The sequence below is a fragment of the Lithobates pipiens genome, unplaced genomic scaffold (assembly GCF_037356315.1).
Source record: "Lithobates pipiens isolate NorthernLeopardFrog02 unplaced genomic scaffold, aLitPip1_a1.2 Scaffold_8, whole genome shotgun sequence".
Lineage (NCBI taxonomy): Eukaryota > Metazoa > Chordata > Amphibia > Anura > Ranidae > Lithobates > Lithobates pipiens.
The window spans coordinates 146,689,919-146,710,890 of record NW_027507903.1 but is presented as its reverse complement, the minus strand read 5'-3'; the positions used below and the strand labels follow the sequence as shown (position 1 = coordinate 146,710,890).

General features: G+C 40.8%; 1 protein-coding gene across 1 annotated transcript in view; it reads right to left on the bottom strand.

The window, feature by feature from the left end:
* The window catches only part of LOC143960916 (uncharacterized), a 614,677-nt gene that overhangs the window by 367,303 nt on the left and 226,402 nt on the right, over positions 1–20,972 (bottom strand). Inside the window, exons 38-46 of the mRNA XM_077469935.1 lie at positions 16,736–16,807; positions 16,154–16,213; positions 11,572–11,607; positions 11,081–11,125; positions 6,357–6,392; positions 4,042–4,086; positions 3,350–3,385; positions 3,029–3,064; positions 729–761 (exon numbers count right to left, since the gene is read on the bottom strand). Of these exons, the coding sequence (XP_077326061.1) occupies positions 729–761; positions 3,029–3,064; positions 3,350–3,385; positions 4,042–4,086; positions 6,357–6,392; positions 11,081–11,125; positions 11,572–11,607; positions 16,154–16,213; positions 16,736–16,807 (399 nt within the window). The remainder of the gene's footprint in view (positions 1–728; positions 762–3,028; positions 3,065–3,349; positions 3,386–4,041; positions 4,087–6,356; positions 6,393–11,080; positions 11,126–11,571; positions 11,608–16,153; positions 16,214–16,735; positions 16,808–20,972) is intronic.

The following is a 20,972-nucleotide window of genomic DNA, read 5'->3' as shown; positions in this document are numbered from 1 at the left end:
TCTGTTGAAAGCTGCTGATTGACATACGTTTTCCATAGTTTTCCTCAAGTACCATTTTGATTAAAATCCAGCCAGTCCCCACTGAACCAATTGGATTTCAAACAATCTATGGGCAACTTATCCCTTTTGCCTTGAATTATTTTGTACCTGTACTGTCTCCCTTTATTTCTTAAAGTTCTGCGCAAACTATTGGTGCTATATAAATACTGTACAATATTAATAAAAAGCAATAAAACAGAAAATGCAATTGCAGGCTTTAGTTTCCTCTTTTTAGCGCCCAACAGTGGGCTGTTCAGGCAGGCAAAGTTTTGGCCAAAGTTTGCCTAGCTCTTCCCACCCTTTCACATTCTCTCTGGCCATAAAGGCAGCCCATCAATGCCAATGTGTGTGAAGGGCACTTAGAGGCAAGCTCTGAAACTACCTGGCAATGGCGGAGCTTTGCCTGTCAGGATAGCCTTTATTTATGGCTTAATTGTGCCAACCAGTGCACAAATTAGTTTTGCTTGTCTTTAAATGAGCAATGTATGGTCACCCTCATACCTGAATACACATATTGGATTGAAGTTGTAAATAGTGCACCTTTTATGTGCATAGTCATGCAGAATGAAAAGTACATGCACAAAAAGATAAGTATTGCTAATTACTTTTTTCTTTTACAAATTATTCCAACTCTGTAATCAGCAAATGTTAATTTTAAAATGAACAGTTTACTTAAACTTTACACTTACTCTAGCACCCTTCTTGCCAGTAGGTCCAACTACCTGTGAAGCACACAATATGTTTATTAAAACACAGATTTCATAAATGGTTTAGTTCTCCTAAAAACCAAGACACACATTGACTTAGCAGTCAGATACAGCAAATGCATTGAATAAAAGTAATACCTAAACTTGTATATCTATATACACATAGCGTTACCCCTGTAGGAGCTAATTGGATATTTGTACCCGAGTCTCCCACTGATTAATCCACAGCCAGTTACACAGTATTTTCACACAGCCAGGTGCACACACTCTTCTGCTCGTTGTCTCCAACGACCACTCTAGGGGATGTGTTTTTATATTTTATTTGGAGAACTTGGATAGGAGATGATAATTAGTAGGATACTCCAAATTAACTATGCACAAGCGAGGACAACTCCCTCTGTAGAACTGTGGAGCAGATTATCTGCTGAACCATACAGCGTCTGTAAAGAGTAAACAAGTTACTTTTATAGCAAAAGGGACTCACTGGACTTTGTTTCTTCAAGCCACTATCCAGTGCCCCCCTTAGCTCACACTCCAGTATGCAAACTTCTAGGACCAAGAGGGGGATTTCAGCAACACACTCAGTCTCAGAGTTCCCTTCAGCAGTCTGTACTCACAAAATGTCCCGGGACCGCTGGTAGCCTCCTTCCAACTTCCAAGCCAAACTCTATACCAGTGGCTTAAGACCAGATCGGTGGACATCCTCCCTCAGTGGCACAGGAACCCTGGGTTGTAGCTTCAAGGCTTCAGGCCCTCAGGTCAGTCATCTGAGGCCGCATGGCAGCCTATGCTAGGGAGAGGCAGCAGCTTCCTCCTCACCTGAACTTTTCTCCTTATGCCAGGTACACATGATCAGACTATCCGGCGGACTTTGCAGCGGAGGTCCGCCGGACTTTCCAAATGAGCGGACCTGCCCACACACTACCGGACTTTTCCAGACTATGGCGGGAGTCCGCCGGACTTTTGAAATGAACGGACTTGCCCACACCCATTTTGAACATGGCTCCAGGTAGACGGAGCTAGTGAAGGAAGTCAATGTCGCCGCCTCCATCGGCAAGATTGACACCTCGCTAGCCCCGTCGCCTGGTATGGATTTAAAGGTGAACCCCTACGCCAAAAAAAAGGCGTGGGGGTCCACCCAAAGTCCATAGCAGACCCTTATCTGAGCATGCAGCCCAGCTGGTCAGGGAAGGGGGTGGGGACGAGTGAGCGCCCCCCCTCCTGAGCTGTACCAGGAGGGCCCCCTACCCCAAAGCACCTTGTCCCCATGTTGATGAGGACAAGGGCCTCTTCTCGACAACCCCGGCCGTTGGTTGTCGGGGTCTGCGGGCAGGGGGCTTATCAGAATCCGGGAGCCCCCTTTAATAAGGGGGCCCCCAGATTCCAGCCCCCTACCCTATGTAAATGAGTATGGGGTACGATGTACCCCTACCCATTCACCTGGGCAAAAAACTGTACATAAAAAAAACACAACATAGGTTTTTAAATTACTTCATTAGACAGCTCCGGGGGTCTTCTTCCATCTTCGGGGGGTCTTCTCGCCAGTCTCCTCCGCTATCTTTGCTCTTTTACTAGCTCGTTTACTAGCGGAGGAGCCTGGCTTTCTCCTTTGTTGCCACCGCCGTCCGGGGGTCTTGTCCCGCTCTTTGGGGGTCTTGTCCCGCTCTTCGGTTCTTCTTGCCGGGCCTCCGCTTTCTTCTTCCAGCTCTTTTACTAGCGTTGGTCCAGTCTTCTGTCGCTGCTGCCGCCTTCTGCTTCTTTTTCTTCTTCTTCTTCTCCTCTTCTTCTTCTTCCCTCTTCCTCTGATGTTGACATGACACTCTCTTATATAGGGACAAGGGGCGAAGTCACCGGGTGATGTCACATGGTGACCCCGCCACTTGTGATTTCACAGTCCCGGAAAATGCTATAAGTCGCCGCACAACGTGTAATAAGTTTCATTAATACATTTCTCCCTTAGCTGCTCTAAGGTAGCACTGTGAGTCATGGCCAAATAAAAAACTGACTTCACTTCATAATTGTGCATCTTGTGCAACCTGTGCACATTTGCAGGAGTTGCAAATACACATAAAAACTGTTGCTAAATTAAAGTTAGCCTAATTTACTCTATATTTTTTTTAATTTTATTTTTTTATTGTTAATTTGATTGGAAAATGTCCCAAATTGTATATTTGTTAAGGCTCTGTTCAAAAAATATACTAAAAAATCACTTTAAATTGCACTTACACACTTTTTAACACCAGTTTTAAAAAGCTACTGAGTACTTGAAAAGCAGTATTTACCCCCATTGCTGGAGCTCCTGGAAAACCTTGAATGCCCTGTAAAAAAATAAAATAAAAACACATCTTAATAGTACGTGTTTCTATTAAATAAAACAATCAGTTGTTTTTTATGTGTAGTCCTGACCCCAGTGAAGTGAACAGCCTCAGATGATATACAGAGATTTTTTGTGTTATGTCTGTAGTGTGAGGCCTTTTATCAGGCTGTCATTTACTGTTTTTTGTATTCGTTATTACAAAACTTAATAGACAGAATAAAAAAAAAAAAAAATACAATAGCTTCATGTCCATTACATGACATACAACATAGGTGATCTATCTTACCTGGTCACCTTTAAGCCCAGTTGGACCTGGCAATCCCTATTAGAAAAACAAAAGTCAATCATGCCATATCATATAATGTAATATTTTGTTAAATATATATATATATATATATATATATATATATATATATATATATATATATATATATATATATATATATATTACATATAAAAAGCAGTCCATGTGCAGTAGTGATTTCTTAAATTATATATTTATAACCTTTTAATAAGCTTTATAGTATGTCATTATGTACAGTCATATATTGCACGCAGGACATGCCACAATACCGAGATATGAGACCTTATTTATCAAAATGTGTAGCAAAAGAACAATTGTTGTCTATAGAAGCAAATTACATTTTTCCTTTTTTGCCACACTGCACTGTTGCTATATAGAAATAAAGTAGTGGTTGATAAACAAGACCCACAATAAACCAGAAGAACTCAGCAAACATCGGTACAGCACCATTAATGGCATTGAGGGAAAAATCTGCTATTTCAAAATATTAATGACGTGGTAATGAAATGCAATCAAAGGTCACACTTAATAATTAATGTATGTTATATACTTATTAGATATTGCCAGTGAAATATCCATACTTGATAACCCATTATCACTAAATATCACTAAACCAAATTGAAAAAAGCAACGACAATAGCAGCATGTAAATACCCATAAAACATTTTACTTACAGCTCTTCCTGCAGGTCCAATAGGACCTATATCGCCACGCTCTCCCTGCAAATAAATATTAAATATTACTATTGGTTAGTTCAGATAAATAAGAAATTACACAATACTGTATAATATCAACTATCAGTAGGATATACTAGCTCAGCTCTCCTCCAGGTTCCAGATGTAAGAGCGGGATAAATGACCCTCTCTATTAAAAAAGAGGTATGAAATCAGGTTAGGCCAGACACTTTTCCCATATGGATATACAATTGATATGAGCAGAAAGATGTTCCTAAAGTACATGGTGAACGGTGATAAATGATGGATAGGAATAGAATTACATTTTATTTGATTGGTAAAAGAAATTAGGAAAAAATATGTGGGGTACAGTATTTTCAATTCACTTACAGTGAGTATAATTATGGTATTTTGTTTAAAGTGGTAACAAACTCAAAAGCAAACATTTATTATATTGAATCTTACCAATTCTTAGATGTAATGGCTGAATTTGTTTTCTTTTGTAGGCTTTCTTTCCTTTGTTTTCATCTGGTGAGCCTGCCAGTAAGTCTATTCTTTTCAACAGAACAAGCTGTCCTGCAGATGTAGCAGTTGGAAGGTTGACCAACTTTTATTTATTTATGCAAAACCTTTATCCCAAAAGAGATTAAACTGTTGCTGTAACTGGTTATAAAGTTATATAAAGTGTTGGAGCGTGCTTCAATTTGTTAATGTATCTAAATCTGCGATTCCATTTAGTAGGACTCCCCTCCCCCTAGACCGGTGATGCTGGCCAGCTCACAAGGTGAAAACAGACAGAAAAAAGCCTAAAAAAAAAAAAAGCCTAAAAAATAAAACAAATGAAGCCTCTGCATCTACGGATTGGTAAACTGCATTTTGGTTTTGAGTTTAATACCAGTTTAATATTCTATGTGGCCTAAAATAGATATACTAATATGCAAATTCCTTTTATCCTATGTATGTTTTTTGGTGGGACAAGTGGTCCCTCTTTACTATATTAAAGTTCCTCATTTTTGTATACTGCCGCGTACACACAATCAGAATTTCAGCCAGCAAAAGACAGAAGAGAGCTTTTTATGGGAAAATGCAACCATGTGTATGCTCCATCGGAATTTAGCTGGTCGAATTCCCGCCAGCAAAAATTTGAGAGCATGTTCTCAATTTTTCTGCCGGAAAAACTTTCTATCGGAAATGCAGATCATGTGTATCCAATTCCGATGCGCAAAAACTCACGCATGCTCAGATTCAACTACAAGATGGATGTTATTGCCTACAAGGTATTGAACTTCATTTTTCTAGTCCCGTCATACTTGTTGTATGTCATCGCGTTCTTGATGGTCAGAATTTGGTGTGACCGCATGTATGCAAGACAGCTTGAGTGAAATCCCATCGGAATTCCATCAGGAACACCATCAGAGCTTTTTCTGCCCAAAATTCCGATCGTGTGTACGTGGCATAAGTGTTGTCTGCCCTGCCCAGTTTTTTCTCCAACACAAAATATATGTATATAGGACAACTCTGATTTCTTGACGTTACTTTTTGCATATCAAACAAATATAAAAAAAAACATTTTAATGGCAAATTGAACAAAGAAATACTGAGACAATATGAGAAGTTTATTGTTAGGGTTTATACAGACTTTAATGCCCTGTTGCTGAATGTACACAATTATTGTTTTAACCAACAAAATTCCTCTGTTTACGCTATGATAGATTAAAATGTTCATAGTTACAAAAGCATGCAGTAATTAAAGTTCCATGATAAAAAGCAAAAGTGGGCATAATGTACTCCAAAAGTAGCATGTTAACAAAATTAGCCAGAAGGGGAAGAGTCTGGACCTCTTTTAGCTTTCTATTGCTTTTAATGTATATGTTTGGGAGATTTCCACTCACTAACTGCTGGACAACAAAGAAGAAGATTCTAAACTTTTTTGTTTTGCAAAAAAATTGTATTTCATTTTGTTTTTAAGCTGTACTTACATTGGCAAAATAGAATCTCTGCCACGCCCTTTCTAGGAAGAATTTCCTTTACTTTCTGCCCTAGAGCCCAAAGTGAAGAATAATGCTATCTATGGGCTTTAGGGTAGATAACAGAAAGCTGGTGTTGGTCTTGGATGGAAGGATAAGCTAGAAAATAGAGAATAGAAACAATGTGTAGAGAGGATGAATGAAAATGAATTAGTTAAGGAATAGAGAGGGGAAAAGAGGCGATGAGAGAGGGAGTGGGATGGAGACCACCCCTGGGGATCCTGAGAGTTTTCTTCCCCGCAGGGCCTTTATTAGATTAGTATGATAAATAATTTATTCTGCACTCACCTTTTCACCTTTTTCACCATCTTGTCCCTTTTTGCCCTAAATGAGAATGTGAGGTTATAAAACCTGTTTTGTCTCTTAACAGACTCTTTACATTTTGCATCATATGGTATGAAAACAGCAAGCTACAATTAAAAAACAAGAAGGTGTATTGCTCAGTCCATAGACCATAGGACAGTTACCAGTTTAGTCCTCAGCATACCACCTTAGAAAGATCACAGCAAATGAACTTAAACGTCTGTCATAAATACTAGGTAGAAAAAGAAGATTTTTGTACTTACTGTAAAATATGTTTCTTGCAGTTTATTCAGGTGCATAGGAATGTAGTGATTCTCAGATATTCTCAGACATTTCAGTTATAATGGCACCTTCAAGAGAATGGGCCACTGGCAAACAAATAATGATTAGCCAGCCCCTTTGTAACCCTACTTCCAACTTTTATGCCTCAAAAGTTTGTGACTAAGCAGTACATAAAGCCAATAACAAGGGGTGGAAATGGGGGGTTGGGTATGTCCTTCAATTAACTTAGAGAAAAATGAAATCTTATTTTCTTTATCCCCATTGAGCAACAGCCACTGAGTGAGCTGACAGATGTGGAAACCAGGATACTATATAGTATCTGAATGGATCATCAATTGTACAAAAGAAAAACTGAAAATGGAATTGCCATGACAAAGGGGAAAATCTACCTGGTGCTCTGGACCAGGACAGGTAATTACCACTAACTGCTACCTAAAGAATGGCGGGACTCAATTAGCAATGTGGAAAACAACCAATTATCCACTATAACAAAAAAAGGTGTAATAATTAACTACAACCAAACAATAAAAAGTGTGCTATCCTTGTGCTAGGCATAAGAGAATAAATCACTTAAGAGACACAATAAAAGTGCATTAAACATATGATGAACTCATCCTAAATTGACATATCTGTGCAAAAAAGGCCATATAAAATATGCAAACAGTATGCAAAAAAATATATATACAATGTATAATGTGCAAAAAGTTGCTTAGATTTTCTAAACGTCAATAGTCCCTCTTTCTTTGCTATGAAGGAATGATAACGTGCACCACCAAAGAAAGAGTGCTTCCAAAAGGAATCACCACAAGTGATTAAATGAGCTCCTTACCAGCTGCTCTGATCCCACAAGGAGAACATCAGATGCCTTGCTGCACAGCAGCCATATATTTTGCGATCTTGCATGCAAAAGTTCCACGATCTCCTAAACCAAGATAGACTCCATGGGGGAAGTTAAAGTACAAAGGAAAATCCACATAGTGTAGTATTTCACCAATTTTTTTTATAAAATTATAAAATCACACAATTTTGAAGGAATTACACAGGAATAAAGTCACGGGGGCCTCACACATGACATGATTCCACAAGTTGGCTTGACCGCTTGAACCTGTTGGTTGTTTGTAACACATTCTGTGTAATTCCTTCAAAATGTAAGTGTGATTTTATCATTTTATTAAAATGTTGGTGAAATACTACACTATGTGGATTTTCCTCTGTACTTTAACTTCCTCCATGGATTCTATCTTGGTTTAGGAGATCATGGAACCTTTGCATGCAAGATCATGGTATATATGGCAGCTATGCAGCAAGGCGTCTGATGGTCTCCTTGTGGGATCAGAGCAGCTAGTAAGGAGCTTATTTAATCACTTGTGGTGATTGCTTTTGTGAGCACTCTTTATTCAGGAGTGCACGTTATCATCATTCGTTATCATCATTCATCATTTTATAAAATCAAGAGCACCTTTTTGTACATATATATATATATATATATATATATATATATATATATATATATATATATATATATATATATATATATATATATATATATATATATATATATATATATATATATATATATTAATATATTTTATTGCAAAGTCTTTACATTTATTTTATATGAACTTTATTTCCAAGATATGTCAATTTAGAACGAGTTCATCATATGTTTAAAGCACTTTTATTGTGTCTCTTATGTGATTTAATCCCTTATACCTACCACAAGGATAGCACACTTTTTATTGTTTGATTTAGATGCTGCTGTCTGTTAGCTCTAATTTCATTTTTTACTGTGTTTGTTTTACTTCACTTTTTGTCACTAAGGTTTACAGTTTTTTTGCAAGCTCACAATTATCTTGGGTTAGTGGAACAATAAAGTACCTGAACAGGAGAGAAAAACTTAGACCAATAGCTAAACGGGTCAACACAAGGGAAATGCCTCCTGGGTCAATTCCAGAGATAAAACAAACCCCTAAGGAGTAGCTCGAAAGATATCCGGTGGAAAATAATATTTGGAAAAGTGGAGTAAAAGCCCAAGTCTAGCCTACTCTTCCCTTGATCTGCTGCTTGAGTGTGAAGTAGACTGTGATTGTCTTTGAGCTACTACTGTAGTACCATATGAAGAATAGGGCTCTTCTGTCCCATCCATAGATCTCCTGCATTGAGGCAGGTGTACACTCCTTCCAACAGAGATATTGGAAATGACCTTTAAATGACCTTTAAGGGTATAGTAAATCAGATACTCCTTGGGTGTAACCTGGACATCCCAGGCATAAAGCCAAAAAGCCCTTTGCAAGAGGCCATCGCAGCTGAACTGGTGGGCTCTAGAATTTTGATCCAAAAAAAAGGGATTGTCCTTAAGATGGAGTGCTGTTCTTGTATAGATTTTACCCTCAGAAACATGGATTAACAATTCTAAATCGATGCCAACAGGGGATGGAAAATCACTCCAGGCTATTTAAACTGAGAAATAGTAGAGTCCAAATGTCTGTCAGTGTCTGTCAAATCCTTTTCAAAGGGAAAAAGCTAACTCACATTGTCAAAAGGGAACCATGATTCTATAGGTTGTTTCCAGTCCTCCCAGAGGAATGTTTAAGTACAGTGTCAGTTGGCAAAGTTTTTGCTGCTATAAGAGCTCTAAAAGACCCCATACCTGGGACAGCAGGCTGATCCTCCAAAGGCAGGGTAGATGCACTGCTTCAATCAGGTTAGAACAATACCTTGTAAATTTGAGTCATATGGAACTTGCTTAACCACTTCAATACAGGGCACTTTCGCCCCCTTCCTTCCCAGCCCAATTTTCAGCTTTCAGCGCTCTAGCGCTTTCAGTGACAATTGCGCGGTCATGCTACACTGTACCCAAATGAAATTTTTATCATTTTGTTCGCACAAATAGAGCTTTATTTTAATGGTATTTATTCACGACTCCGTTTTTTATTTTTTTGCGATATAAGCGCAAAAAAAGTGGAAATTTGGAAAAAAAACAATATTTTATTTTTTCTATTTTAAAAGAAATCCAATAAAATCAAATTTTGTCATAAATTTAAGCCAAAATGTATTCTGCTACATGTTTTTATTAAAAAAAATTCCGTTAAGTGTATAATAATTGGTTTGTGTGATTGCGGACATATGTACGCAAATGATCATGTACATATGTGTGCAGGTGATCACATATGTGTGCCGATAATCATTGGGACATGTGATTTTAGTGGGACATATGTGGGGGACATGTTTTTATTATTAGGGACATGTGTTTTTATTATTTGGGGACATGTATGTTTTGGGGACATGTGTGTTTTGGGGACATGTGTGGGGACTGTGTTTATACTGTGTGGTGTGTTGTGTGTTTACACTAGACTGGTGATCAGTGAGTAAAAAGCTGTAAAAAACAGCTCATACTCACTGATCATCAGCCGGCTGCAGCGATCTGCTCTCCTCTCCTCAGCAATGACTTCTGTGTGAGGAGAGGAGGAGCCGATTGCCTAGCAACCGGCTGGCTGTTTACATCACATGACGGTGACGGTGATTGGACACGGCCGTCATGTGATCAGGAGGGCCAATCACAGAGCCCTCCTGCCGATCTGAGATGCGCCGTGTCCGGGTGACACGAGCACATCGGGATCGCGCCGCTGCGCGGGCATGCGCGCGCGCGATTCCGCTCCTTCTGAAGGACGTTCCTGAACGTCCTATCAGAAGTAGACGGCTCCCACCCGGCCTTATATGTGCATTGGCCGGGTGGGAAGTGGTTAAATACATTCTATTCAAGAGTAGATTGGGAGGGCTTTGAATCTGAATCAGAAATAAAAGCAGGGGCTTAAAAGTGAGGGGGGTCAGAATTGGATTCTGTCATGGATGGTGCTTGTGCATGCACTTCAAGTTGAGTGTTCCATTGCTCAGAAAATGATACAAATATTGTAGCAGATATTAGGGGTCTTGTGGAAACATGGGAGGTCTCATTACTCATAACTCATTAAATACAATGTATTAATATAAAGCTGGACTCCAGGACCAAACTTTTTTAAACTTACATTATTTCAGCTTGGTTACATATAATCCTTCGTAGCTCACATTCAGTTAGAGATGCAAAAATGTGCTGTAGTATCCTGTACTACATACAGCAAGTGCTGGCCTTTTTTTATACTGAACACAGGGGGTTACTCACTCTAAACATTTGCCATTCAGAACACATCTTGCAAGGCTTGGACACACAGAGTGGGCCTCGGGAGCGTACATGCAATAATGCCCCCATAGCTAGTGGCTTGCTATGGGTGGCACTCAGCAATGGTGGGGGGGGGGGGGGGGCAGGAGAGCCAGCAATTGACCAGATAAGAAAAGGATCAGAGGTGCTCTATGCAAACCATTGCACAGAGCAGATAAGTATAACAGTTTTTTTTTTTTTTATCCTTTACAAAAGCTGTAATTTTTCTTACCCTTAATCCAGCTTGTCCTTCAATCCCTTGCAAGCCTTGTACACCCTATAAAAACCAAGTAACAATATATTTCCAATTTTAGACATTAATTTTTTATGGAATGATTCTTGTTGGTAATATATTCCTATCATGAGGAAAAAGTGCAACAGTATTTATAGTTTTTGAATGGTGAAAGAACCATAAGAGAAATATTATAACCAAAATAAAATATATAATATATGATATGATAATATATCAATAGCAGATCATTAAACACAATAAAATGGCCTAAATAAATATGAGTAACCAAATATAGTACAGTGAAGGACTAGCACAGTGTAACTATATAAGTCTTAATACATACAGCGAATTATGTGTTTCTCTATGGGGCTTTATTTTACCAGGTACAAAGGACATTTGTTTTCTGGATATATAAGGTGTATTTGACCTATTCATCCAGCATTTGTCTGTGTTCTACTGCAATAGGATTGGTATCAATTTTGCAAATTTACCTTTGGTCCAGGTGGTCCAACAGGTCCCATGGCTCCCTGAATTTTGACAATAGAAGAGAAATAACTTATCTTTTATTCCTTTTTACAGGACACAGTGTTTTTTTTTCTTTTTATAAATGGCTACAATTGTTACGTATTAGAAGTATGAATGTCATATTCAGTCATTTTAGTAATAATGTAAATAAAAAGCTTCTATGTCTGTATTTTTAATGATATATATATATATATATATATATATATATATATATATATATATATATATATATATATATATATATATATATATATATATATATATATATATACAGGCACACCCCACTTTTAAGTACACATTGGGGTTTATTTACTAAAGCAGGAAAGTGCAAAATCAGGCTTCCTTCTGCATAGAATCCAATGAGCTTCTAACCCCAGATTGTTCAATTAAGCTTTGGTAATACAATCTGGAAACTCATTGGTTTCTATGCAGAAGTCAGCCTGATTTTGCACTTTCCAGCTTCAGTAAATAAACCCCAGTGAGTACTTAAAAATGGGGTATGACTGTATAAATGTATATAACCTTTATAGTATGTCATTAGGTACAGCCATATATTACACACAGGACATGCCCCGATATTGAGATATGAGACCTTATTTATGAAAATGTGCAGCAAAAGAACAATTGTTGCCTATAGAAGCAAATTACATTTTTCCTTTTTTGCCATATATATATATATATATATATATATATATATATATCTATCTATCTATCTATATAGATACATATGTATATAGATACACACAGTATCTATAATATACTGTGTGTATCTATATATATATATACATGGGTGTACTCACAACAGTGAGTACACCCCTCACATTTTTGTAAATATTTTATATCTTTTTATATAAAAAAAAATTAAGAAATTACACTTCACTACAATGTAAAGGTGTGAGTGTACAGCTTGTATAACAGTGTAAATTTGCTGTCCCCTCAAAATAACGCAACACACAGCCGTTAATGTCTAAATTGCTGGCAACAAAAGTTAGTACACCCCTAAGTGAAAATGTTCAAATTTGACCCAAAGTGTCAATATTATGTGTGGCCACCATTATTTTACAGCACTGCCTTAACCCTCTTGGGCATGGAGTTCACCAGAGCTTTACAGGTTGCCACTGGGGTCCTCTTCCACTCTTCATGAAGACATTACGGAGCTGGTGGATGTTAGAGACCTTGCGCTCCTCCACCTTCCATTTGAGGATGCCCCACAGGTGCTCAATAGGGTTTAGATCTGGAGCAATTATTGGCCAGTCCATCACCTTTACCCTCAGCTTCTTTAGTAAGGTAGTGGTTGTCTTGGAGGTGTGTTTGGGGTCGTTATCATGTTGGAATATTGCCCTGTGGCCCAGTCTCCAAAGGGAGGCGATTAAGCTCTGCTTTAGTATGTCACAGTACATGTTGGCATTCATGGTTCGCTCAATGAATTGTAGCTCCCCAGTGCCAGTAGCACTCACGCAACCCCAGAACAGGACACTCCCACCACCATGCTTGTCTTTTTACTCTTCACCTAGTTGCCGCCACACACACTTGACACCATCTCAACCAAATAAGTTCTATCTTGATCTCATCAGACCACAGGACATAGCTCCAGTATTCCATGTCCTTAGTCTGCTTGTCTTCAGCAAACTGTTTGCGGGCTTTCTTGTGGATCATCTTAAGAAGAGGCTTCCTTCTGGGATAACAGTCATGCAGACCAATTTGATGCAGTGTGCGGTGTATGGTCTGAGCACTGGCAGACTGACCCCCCACCCCTTCAACCTCTACAGCAATGCTGACAGCACTCATACGTCTATTTCCCAAAGATAACCTCTGAATATGACGCTCAGCACTTGCACTCAACTTCTTTGGATGACCATGGCAAGGCCTGTTCTAAGTGGAACCTGTCCTGGTAAACCGCTGTATGGTCTTGGTCACCGTGCTGCATCTCAGTTTCAGGGTCTTGGCAATCTTCTTATAGCCTTGCCCATCTTTGTGTAGAGTAAAAGTTATTTTTTTCAGATCCTCAGAGAGTTCTTTGCCATGAGGTGCCACGTTGATCTTCCAGTGACCAGTCTGAGAGCGTGAGAACAATAACACCAAATTTAACTGCTTCCCATTCACACCTGAGACCTCTTAACACTAACGAGTCACATGACACCGGGGAGGGAAAATGGCGAATTGGGCCCAATTCAGACATTTTCACTTAGTGGTGTACTCACTTTTGTTGCCAGCAGTTTAGACATTAATGGCTGTGTGTTGAATTATTTGGAGGGGACAGCAAATTTAGACTGTTATACAAGCTGTACACTCACTACTTTATATTGTAGCAAAGTTTCATTTCTTCAGTGTTGTCACAAAAAAAGATATAACAACATATTTACAAAAATTTGAGGGGTGTACTCACTTTTGTGAGCTACTGTATCTACATACATACTGTAGGTACCACATAACATGAGTATGCTTATAAATCAAACAATAATACTGGCTCAAGTAATTACATATATGTCTCTGTGCTAAAGCGTATCTAAAGCCATAACTTTTTCTTTTAAGTTTTGTATAGAGTTAGGTTGAGTTAAAACCGCCGGTTAAGTTTTTATTACTGTATGTGTTCCTGCTGGGGAGATTAATCTTCACTGTTTGTCCTGGCAGGCATTATCAGTGGGACTGAAAATGAGAACAAATCCCAAATTTTGACCTGTCACCAGCACACAAAGAGAGAAAAAATCTTTTGATGGCAAAACTGTTCTAGTGACAAATGTCTATGAGAGAATTCCTTGTTGAGATTTTCTCTCACTCTCTATTGTGTCTAAAGGAAAGGAAGTAAAGGGAGCTTTCCTTACAGTAGGCAAAAAATGAATAGGGGTTTTAACCATGCTCTGGTCTATCCCAAACTGAATACTTTTTCACTTTACAAATATTTTAAGCTGAGATAATACTTAGATATGAGGGTGTCAGGACCAGGACCTGAACCCACAACCTCCAGATGCTCTTCTTGCTGAGCCACCTGAGATGCTGGACAGCTCCCTCTCTGATTGCTTAACCTCCCTGGCGGTATGATTATTTCGAATTTTAGGTGCTAAAAGTGGTACAATTATTTTGCATGAAAATTTGGCGTTTTATATTGTAGTCCTGTAATTCTTAGGAATAACTCTCTTAAATCTGTCCAAACCAGAGTCTAGCAGACATCCGGGGTATGATAAAGTTTGAAAAATGAAATCATAAATTATAATATAATAAATAACTATAAATAATTATACCAAATAATAATATAACAATAATAAAAAATATTCAATAATGTAATCAAATCAAAAACACTGAAATTTGCTCAGTTGCAGAATTGTCCCTGTCATTACTTTTCAGTATTTGATGACGGATCACCCCACAAATCGCTATCGCTCAATTCTGCGAGTGATTCCAATTTATTATTACTGTTTTCTAGCTGGTCTAAAATAATTTTTGATGTAAAGGGACAGTTTCGGTTGCTATGGACAATCTCCAGTTTCCAGGCATAAAGAACAGTTTTTATAATATAAAACTGCATGCAGGACACTGGGCAGAACACTAGGGACAAAGGGGATGGGAAATTATTACATACAACAATGTAATCTGTAAGATTACATTATACTGTATGTAATGTGTGTATTTCACTTTTTGAATTTGGCGCCGATCTCCGTCCCCATGCATCGCAACACTCGCAGGGAATGGAGATCGGCTCCGTGATGAATCGAGCCGCTCGTACAGCGGGGGGGGGACATCGCTGGATCCAAGGGAGTAGGTCAGTAAACCTCCTCCTGGATTCAGTGATGCAGTCCTGAGTCTGGCTCGGGGTTACCGCTTTTGGTGTAAAACTTCCACCCCCGAGCCAGACTCGGGAATACCGCCAGGGGGGTTAAAACAATTTAGCCTTGTCTCTTGAACTTGCTCCTCTCATGAACTTCCTGATTTAAACCATGTCACTGCAATTGCTGTTTGCCAGATTATTGTGCTCTTTCCAGCCAATATCTTAGCTGTCCTTTTCCCCCACTACCAGTCGTTACTGACCTTTGGCTTATTCCTCAAATATGCTTCTGCTTATTTTCAACCTGCAACCATTTCTTATCAACCTTTAGTTTGTTCCTCAACTACGCTTCTGCTTGATCCCAACCTGCAACCCCTTGTTGCCAACCTTTGGCTTGTTTACTGATGACACTTTTTCTTGATCCTTACCTGCTATGTCTGCTACTGGACCCCGTCTTGCTCACCTCCTGGTGGGGTAATCCTGAGGACGGCAACCTGGTACTAACCCCCAGCAAAACCCATCTCCACCATCAGAATCTCTGGTGAATACCAGTTAGTGCTTAGACCAGAAATGTGGGTAAACCTCCATCATCAACCAGGGTAACTTGCTTGTGTACTTATCCAGCTGGTTTGTGGTAGCCTTTCTACTGCTGTAGCTATTAGAATCTGACCCGTGACCGTGACAAAGGGTACAGTGTGCTTCATATCAAGAAATAAATTACATAAACTCCTGTAGAAAGGCATTATACAAAACCTCTTATACTTGGAGATATTTGTATGCACTCTTACCTTATCTCCTTGCATTCCTTTCAAACCTGGTATTCCTGGGTAACCAATCCCTGCTTCTCCCTGTAACAGAGATGCATGTAATGACAGTACTATAATGCCAATTAAATAGAACATCGGTACTTCTATTATCCCTGTGTTACTTGTTTTTGCACTTGTTTTGATGTTTCCATATCTTCATTCAATCAATGAAATAATACCCATTTTTGACAAAGGATACCTTATAAAGGTAATTGAGAACCAAGAATGTTTGGAAGGGGTTCGCAAGTGACTGATTTATATCGTAGAGATGCAGTGTATTGCTCTATTAGAAGGGTCTAATGCAGCACTGCAATCAGCAAGCGTTCACATTTTACTAAGGTGAAGCATGTAAACTGTAATTGGTTCTTCCACTGGTTATTGTGCACATATTAAACCCCATCATTCGTCTTACATCAGAGGTGTAACAGAAGAGATCAATAAGGTTATTTGCATACAGACCAGAAACATGAACTAATGCAGTGTGTAACCATTTTTTTCTATTCTTTAATAAAAAGTGAGTTTTTTTTTCAGGGTCAATGACCTTATACTTCAAACATATATTACCTTTTCTCCTTTTGTTCCTTGAAATCCAGGAGGACCATCAAGGCCTATTGGACCAGGTAAGCCAGGTCTGCCCTGTGTATAATCAAAATTATTCCATCATGAAATAGAGAACAGAATAAAGTGTGAGACAAATAACTTTCCTGACAGACTCCATGGCAGCCTACGTATGGGTTAATCCCGCCTCTCATACCTCATAGGACCCCACTCCCATAAATCTTTGCTTCTGAACAGAGACTGTGTTCCTTTTTTGTCCTCCTCCTAGGACCAAGGTGTTTGCTTACCTTATGAAGAGTTCCGGTCCAGTCCTGTTTGCACGAAGATCCTGAGGGTGATTATGGATTCCAGCAGTCCCAGCTATTAGCCGGGTGGAGACGGGCGATATATGCGATGCCATGAAGAGCTTACTAACCTGCCATTGGCAGGCAAGCGGCAATTTGGCCATACATCCTTTGCTATTAGCAGGAGGCCTCTATTTTGTTGTCCCGTTCGTGCAGTGGGTGGAGTACCCCCAGTCAGGATGGATCGGGATCGTGCCGTGGCGGTATCGTATCGATTTAATCATTATCATTATGGCAGCCTGTTTGTGTGTGTTGTTTGTCATCTCCTTCTTTTCCATTTCCTGGTACGTATGGCGGCTGGAGCGCATCTGCGTTCCAATCCGCCGCCTCTTCCGTTCGTTCTGCGCAGGCACGTGCTTCGTTCGGATCGAGGCTTGGTCCGAACGTGCGCAGTTTTCGGAAGACGGCGGTGATCGCGCATGCGCGCGAACTCCGCTGACCGATGCCGGGGGGCGTGGTGACGTCACCATCAGCACCAACATTTAAATAGCTGTCAGATACAGCTATGGTTGGGATTGCTCTGCGGGAGAAAGGCGGCTTCCCGGTGTGCTGTGTGTCTTGATTGGAGGTATGTTCTGTTCGCCAGTAAGCTTTACTATTTGATTCCTGTTGGATGCTTATGGTATTTCAAATCTCTACAGCATACAGACTTTTTCATTATGGACGTATCATCGCCCCCCAGTGGCCAACCCTTACGCTGCAGGTAGGAATATTATTTCCTTCTGTGGTTTTATTTTGGGTAATTACTTTTGTTTTTTCTTGCTGTAGTCTTTTCTTCTCTATTTAGCCCTTCTAGGTCTGAACGTCATTTGTCGGCACGCAAAGATACTGACCAGTCTAGGTTACAACATTGACATTCTACGTCAAGTTCTAGACGCTCTAGATCACCCTCCAGACACCATAGAGATCGGTCAAGATCTAGATCTGGTCGTCATTCAACCCACCGTTCCAGCCGCTCAGAGAAAGCCTGCTGGGGTTGTAAATCTCACGTTCCAGAGGGTAAATCTCTCTGTGAGTCTTGTTATTCCAGAGCTATGAAGGAAAGAGGAGCCGGAGACCAGCAAGTGGAAGCAATGGTCAGGAAGGTGGTTCAAGAATCTCTGAACAAAGCAGAGTATGATCGGATGTTTAATCCTCCTTCCGTTACAGCTCCAGTCGATGTAGACGCAGACCCTGTAATTCCAGGTCCCTCCAGACACAGTGTCTCTCCAAGTGAGTCTTCGGACAGTGAGATTGATGAATCAACTGCAGGTTTTGATTTTTCTCTTGTTCCGCAGCTGGTCAGAGCGGTCAAAGATGCTCTAAAATGGGAAGATCCAGTTGAAGCACTCTCTAAACAGAGGAAGTAATTTCCCCTTCTTGGGTGAGCTCGGTGAGATTATTTCAGACGAATGGGGAAAAGTGGAGAGGAAGAACTCCTTGATTTCCAAGATTGCCAAAATGTACCCGTTTAAAAGTGAAGACGTTAAATATCTGGATTCAGCCCCTCTTATTGATGCGGCACTAATGCGTCTGGTCAGGCATGTTACACTCCCTCTTGAAGATACCGTTTCGTTCAAGGATGGTTTAGAGAGGAAGATTGACACCGACCTAAAGCGCATTTATATCACTGCAGGCATAGCCTGTAAGCCAGCTCTGGCTCTTGCAGCATTATCTAAAGCCATGGAGTCTTGGACGGATGATGTTGGTGTGGCTTTGGGAAGCGTTTCGGAAGAACTTATCCGGAGTTCACCAGTACATGAACTGAAGTTAGCATCAGTCTTTTTGGGGGAAGCATCCCTTGATATTATCCGCCTAGTGGCACGTGTCATGCTCTCCTCAGTTACTGCGAAGCGCACTTCGTGGCTTCGTCCGTGGGTTGCAGATCCTGCCTCTAAACAGGCATGGTGTAAGATTCCCTTTGAGGGGCCCTCCCTCTTCGGGAATAAACTTGATTCTGCCATTACCCGTGCTACTGGGGGTAAATCAGGGTTCTTACCCCAGGATCATCGCCTCTTGAGTCAGAGGAAAGTTCAGCCCAGACAAGAACAAGAGCGTGCTAGAGAGGCTCGCCGTTACAGGCCTGGTCGGGAATTTAGGAAGAACTGGAGAAGAACTCAGTCTTCAGGCCAAAAATCCTCTAAGTCAACTACATCAGGGGGTAGAGAGGCTTCTAAGTCCTTTTGATGTGGGGCCTGCCCAGACGGAGCAAGTAGGGGCTCGGCTACTCCATTTTCGGCACGTCTGGGCAGCTTCGATTCAAGACTATTGGACTGTCAAGACGGTCTCCTCAGGTCATTCCTGGGTGTTCATCAGTCAGCCCATTTATCAGTTTGTTCCTACAATCCTACCACTTGTGGAAGAAAAAAGAAGGGTACTCCTGTCTTACACAGATTCCCTGTTGCCCCATGGCGCTGCCATTCCGGTCCCAACCAAGGAGAGATTTCAGGGGGTCTACTCCCCCCTTTTTATGGTCCTCAAAAAGAATGGCTCCTGGAGACCAGTCATCGACCTGACGCATCTGAACTCCTTCATCAAGAAGGAAAAATTCAAGATGGAGACATTACTAACAATACGTCAGTCAATACAACCAGGCGACTGGTTGATTTCCATAGACTTGAAGGATGCTTATTTCCATGTTCCGATCGCAAAAGAGTTTTTAGAGGTACCTTCGGTTCGCAGTGGGCGAATTACATCTTCAATTTGTATGTCTCCCGTTCGGGCTTACAACATCGCCTCGAGTGTTTTCGAAGCTCTTACTGGCTGTGGTAGCACTAATCAGGATCAAAGGTATTCGATTACACCATTACCTAGACGATCTACTGTTGCTTTCCCAAGACAGAGAACAGCCACTGTTACATCGAACTCAAGTCATCTCGACACTCACGGAATTCGGTTGGCTGTTGAACCAGGAAAAAAGTCATCTGGACCCAACTCAGTCTTTGATTTTTCTCAGAGCCCAGTTCAACACGGTCGAAAGTACCATCTCCCTTCCGGTGGAGAAAATTCCAGTGATCCGAGACAGGATTCGGCCTGCATTGCATTCTCCTCTTCTCAGAGCCTCGCAGTGCCTCAAGATAATTGGCACTATGGTATCCACAGCCCCCATGATAAAGTGGGCACAATGGAGGATGCGTCCCTTTCAGAAGGGTTTTTCTTCTACAATGGGACCAGGGGTCTCGAGACCATCTGGTCAGGATAACCCCCTCCATGCGGGAGAGTCTCTTCTGGTGGCTCCAACGAAAGAACCTCCTCAATTGCCATTCCATAGCTCCCGTCTCTTGGATCACAGTAACGACGGACGCCAGCAACAAGGGCTGGGGTGCCCTGTGTCTGTCAGAAATAGCCCAGGGCGTATGAGAATTTCCAGCCCAAGAGGTAGTATCCAATGTTCTAGAGCTTCGTGCTGCTCTCCGTGCTCTTCAAGCCTTTTCTCACCTGATTTCGGGGACCTCGGTTCTCCTAAGGATGGACAACACGACAGCAGTGTCTTATATCAAGAGACAAGGAGGCACCCGCAGTCTCTCTCTGCTGAAGGAAGTAAGCCCGATCATGTCTTGGGCTCAGATGAACTTGTCAAATCTGACGGCGGTTTATCTCCCCGGAATTCAGAATGTCCAGGCGGACTTCCTATCAAGGTTCTCCCTGGACAACAACGAGTGGTCTCTCCATCCCGAGATATTCACATGGATTCTGTCTCTGGGGATCCTGCCAGAAGTGGACCTGTTTGCCTCCCCGTGCAATTTCAAGCTGGAGAAATATTATACGAGGTGTTGTTGTCCTCAGGCCTTCGGTATGGATGCACTGACGGATCAGTGGAGGTTTCGCACGGCTTATGCCTTTCCCCCAGTTCCGGTCATCCTGCGATTCCTTTCAAGACTCAGGTGGGAGAAAGTCAAGGTGGTGACAGTTGCTCCATT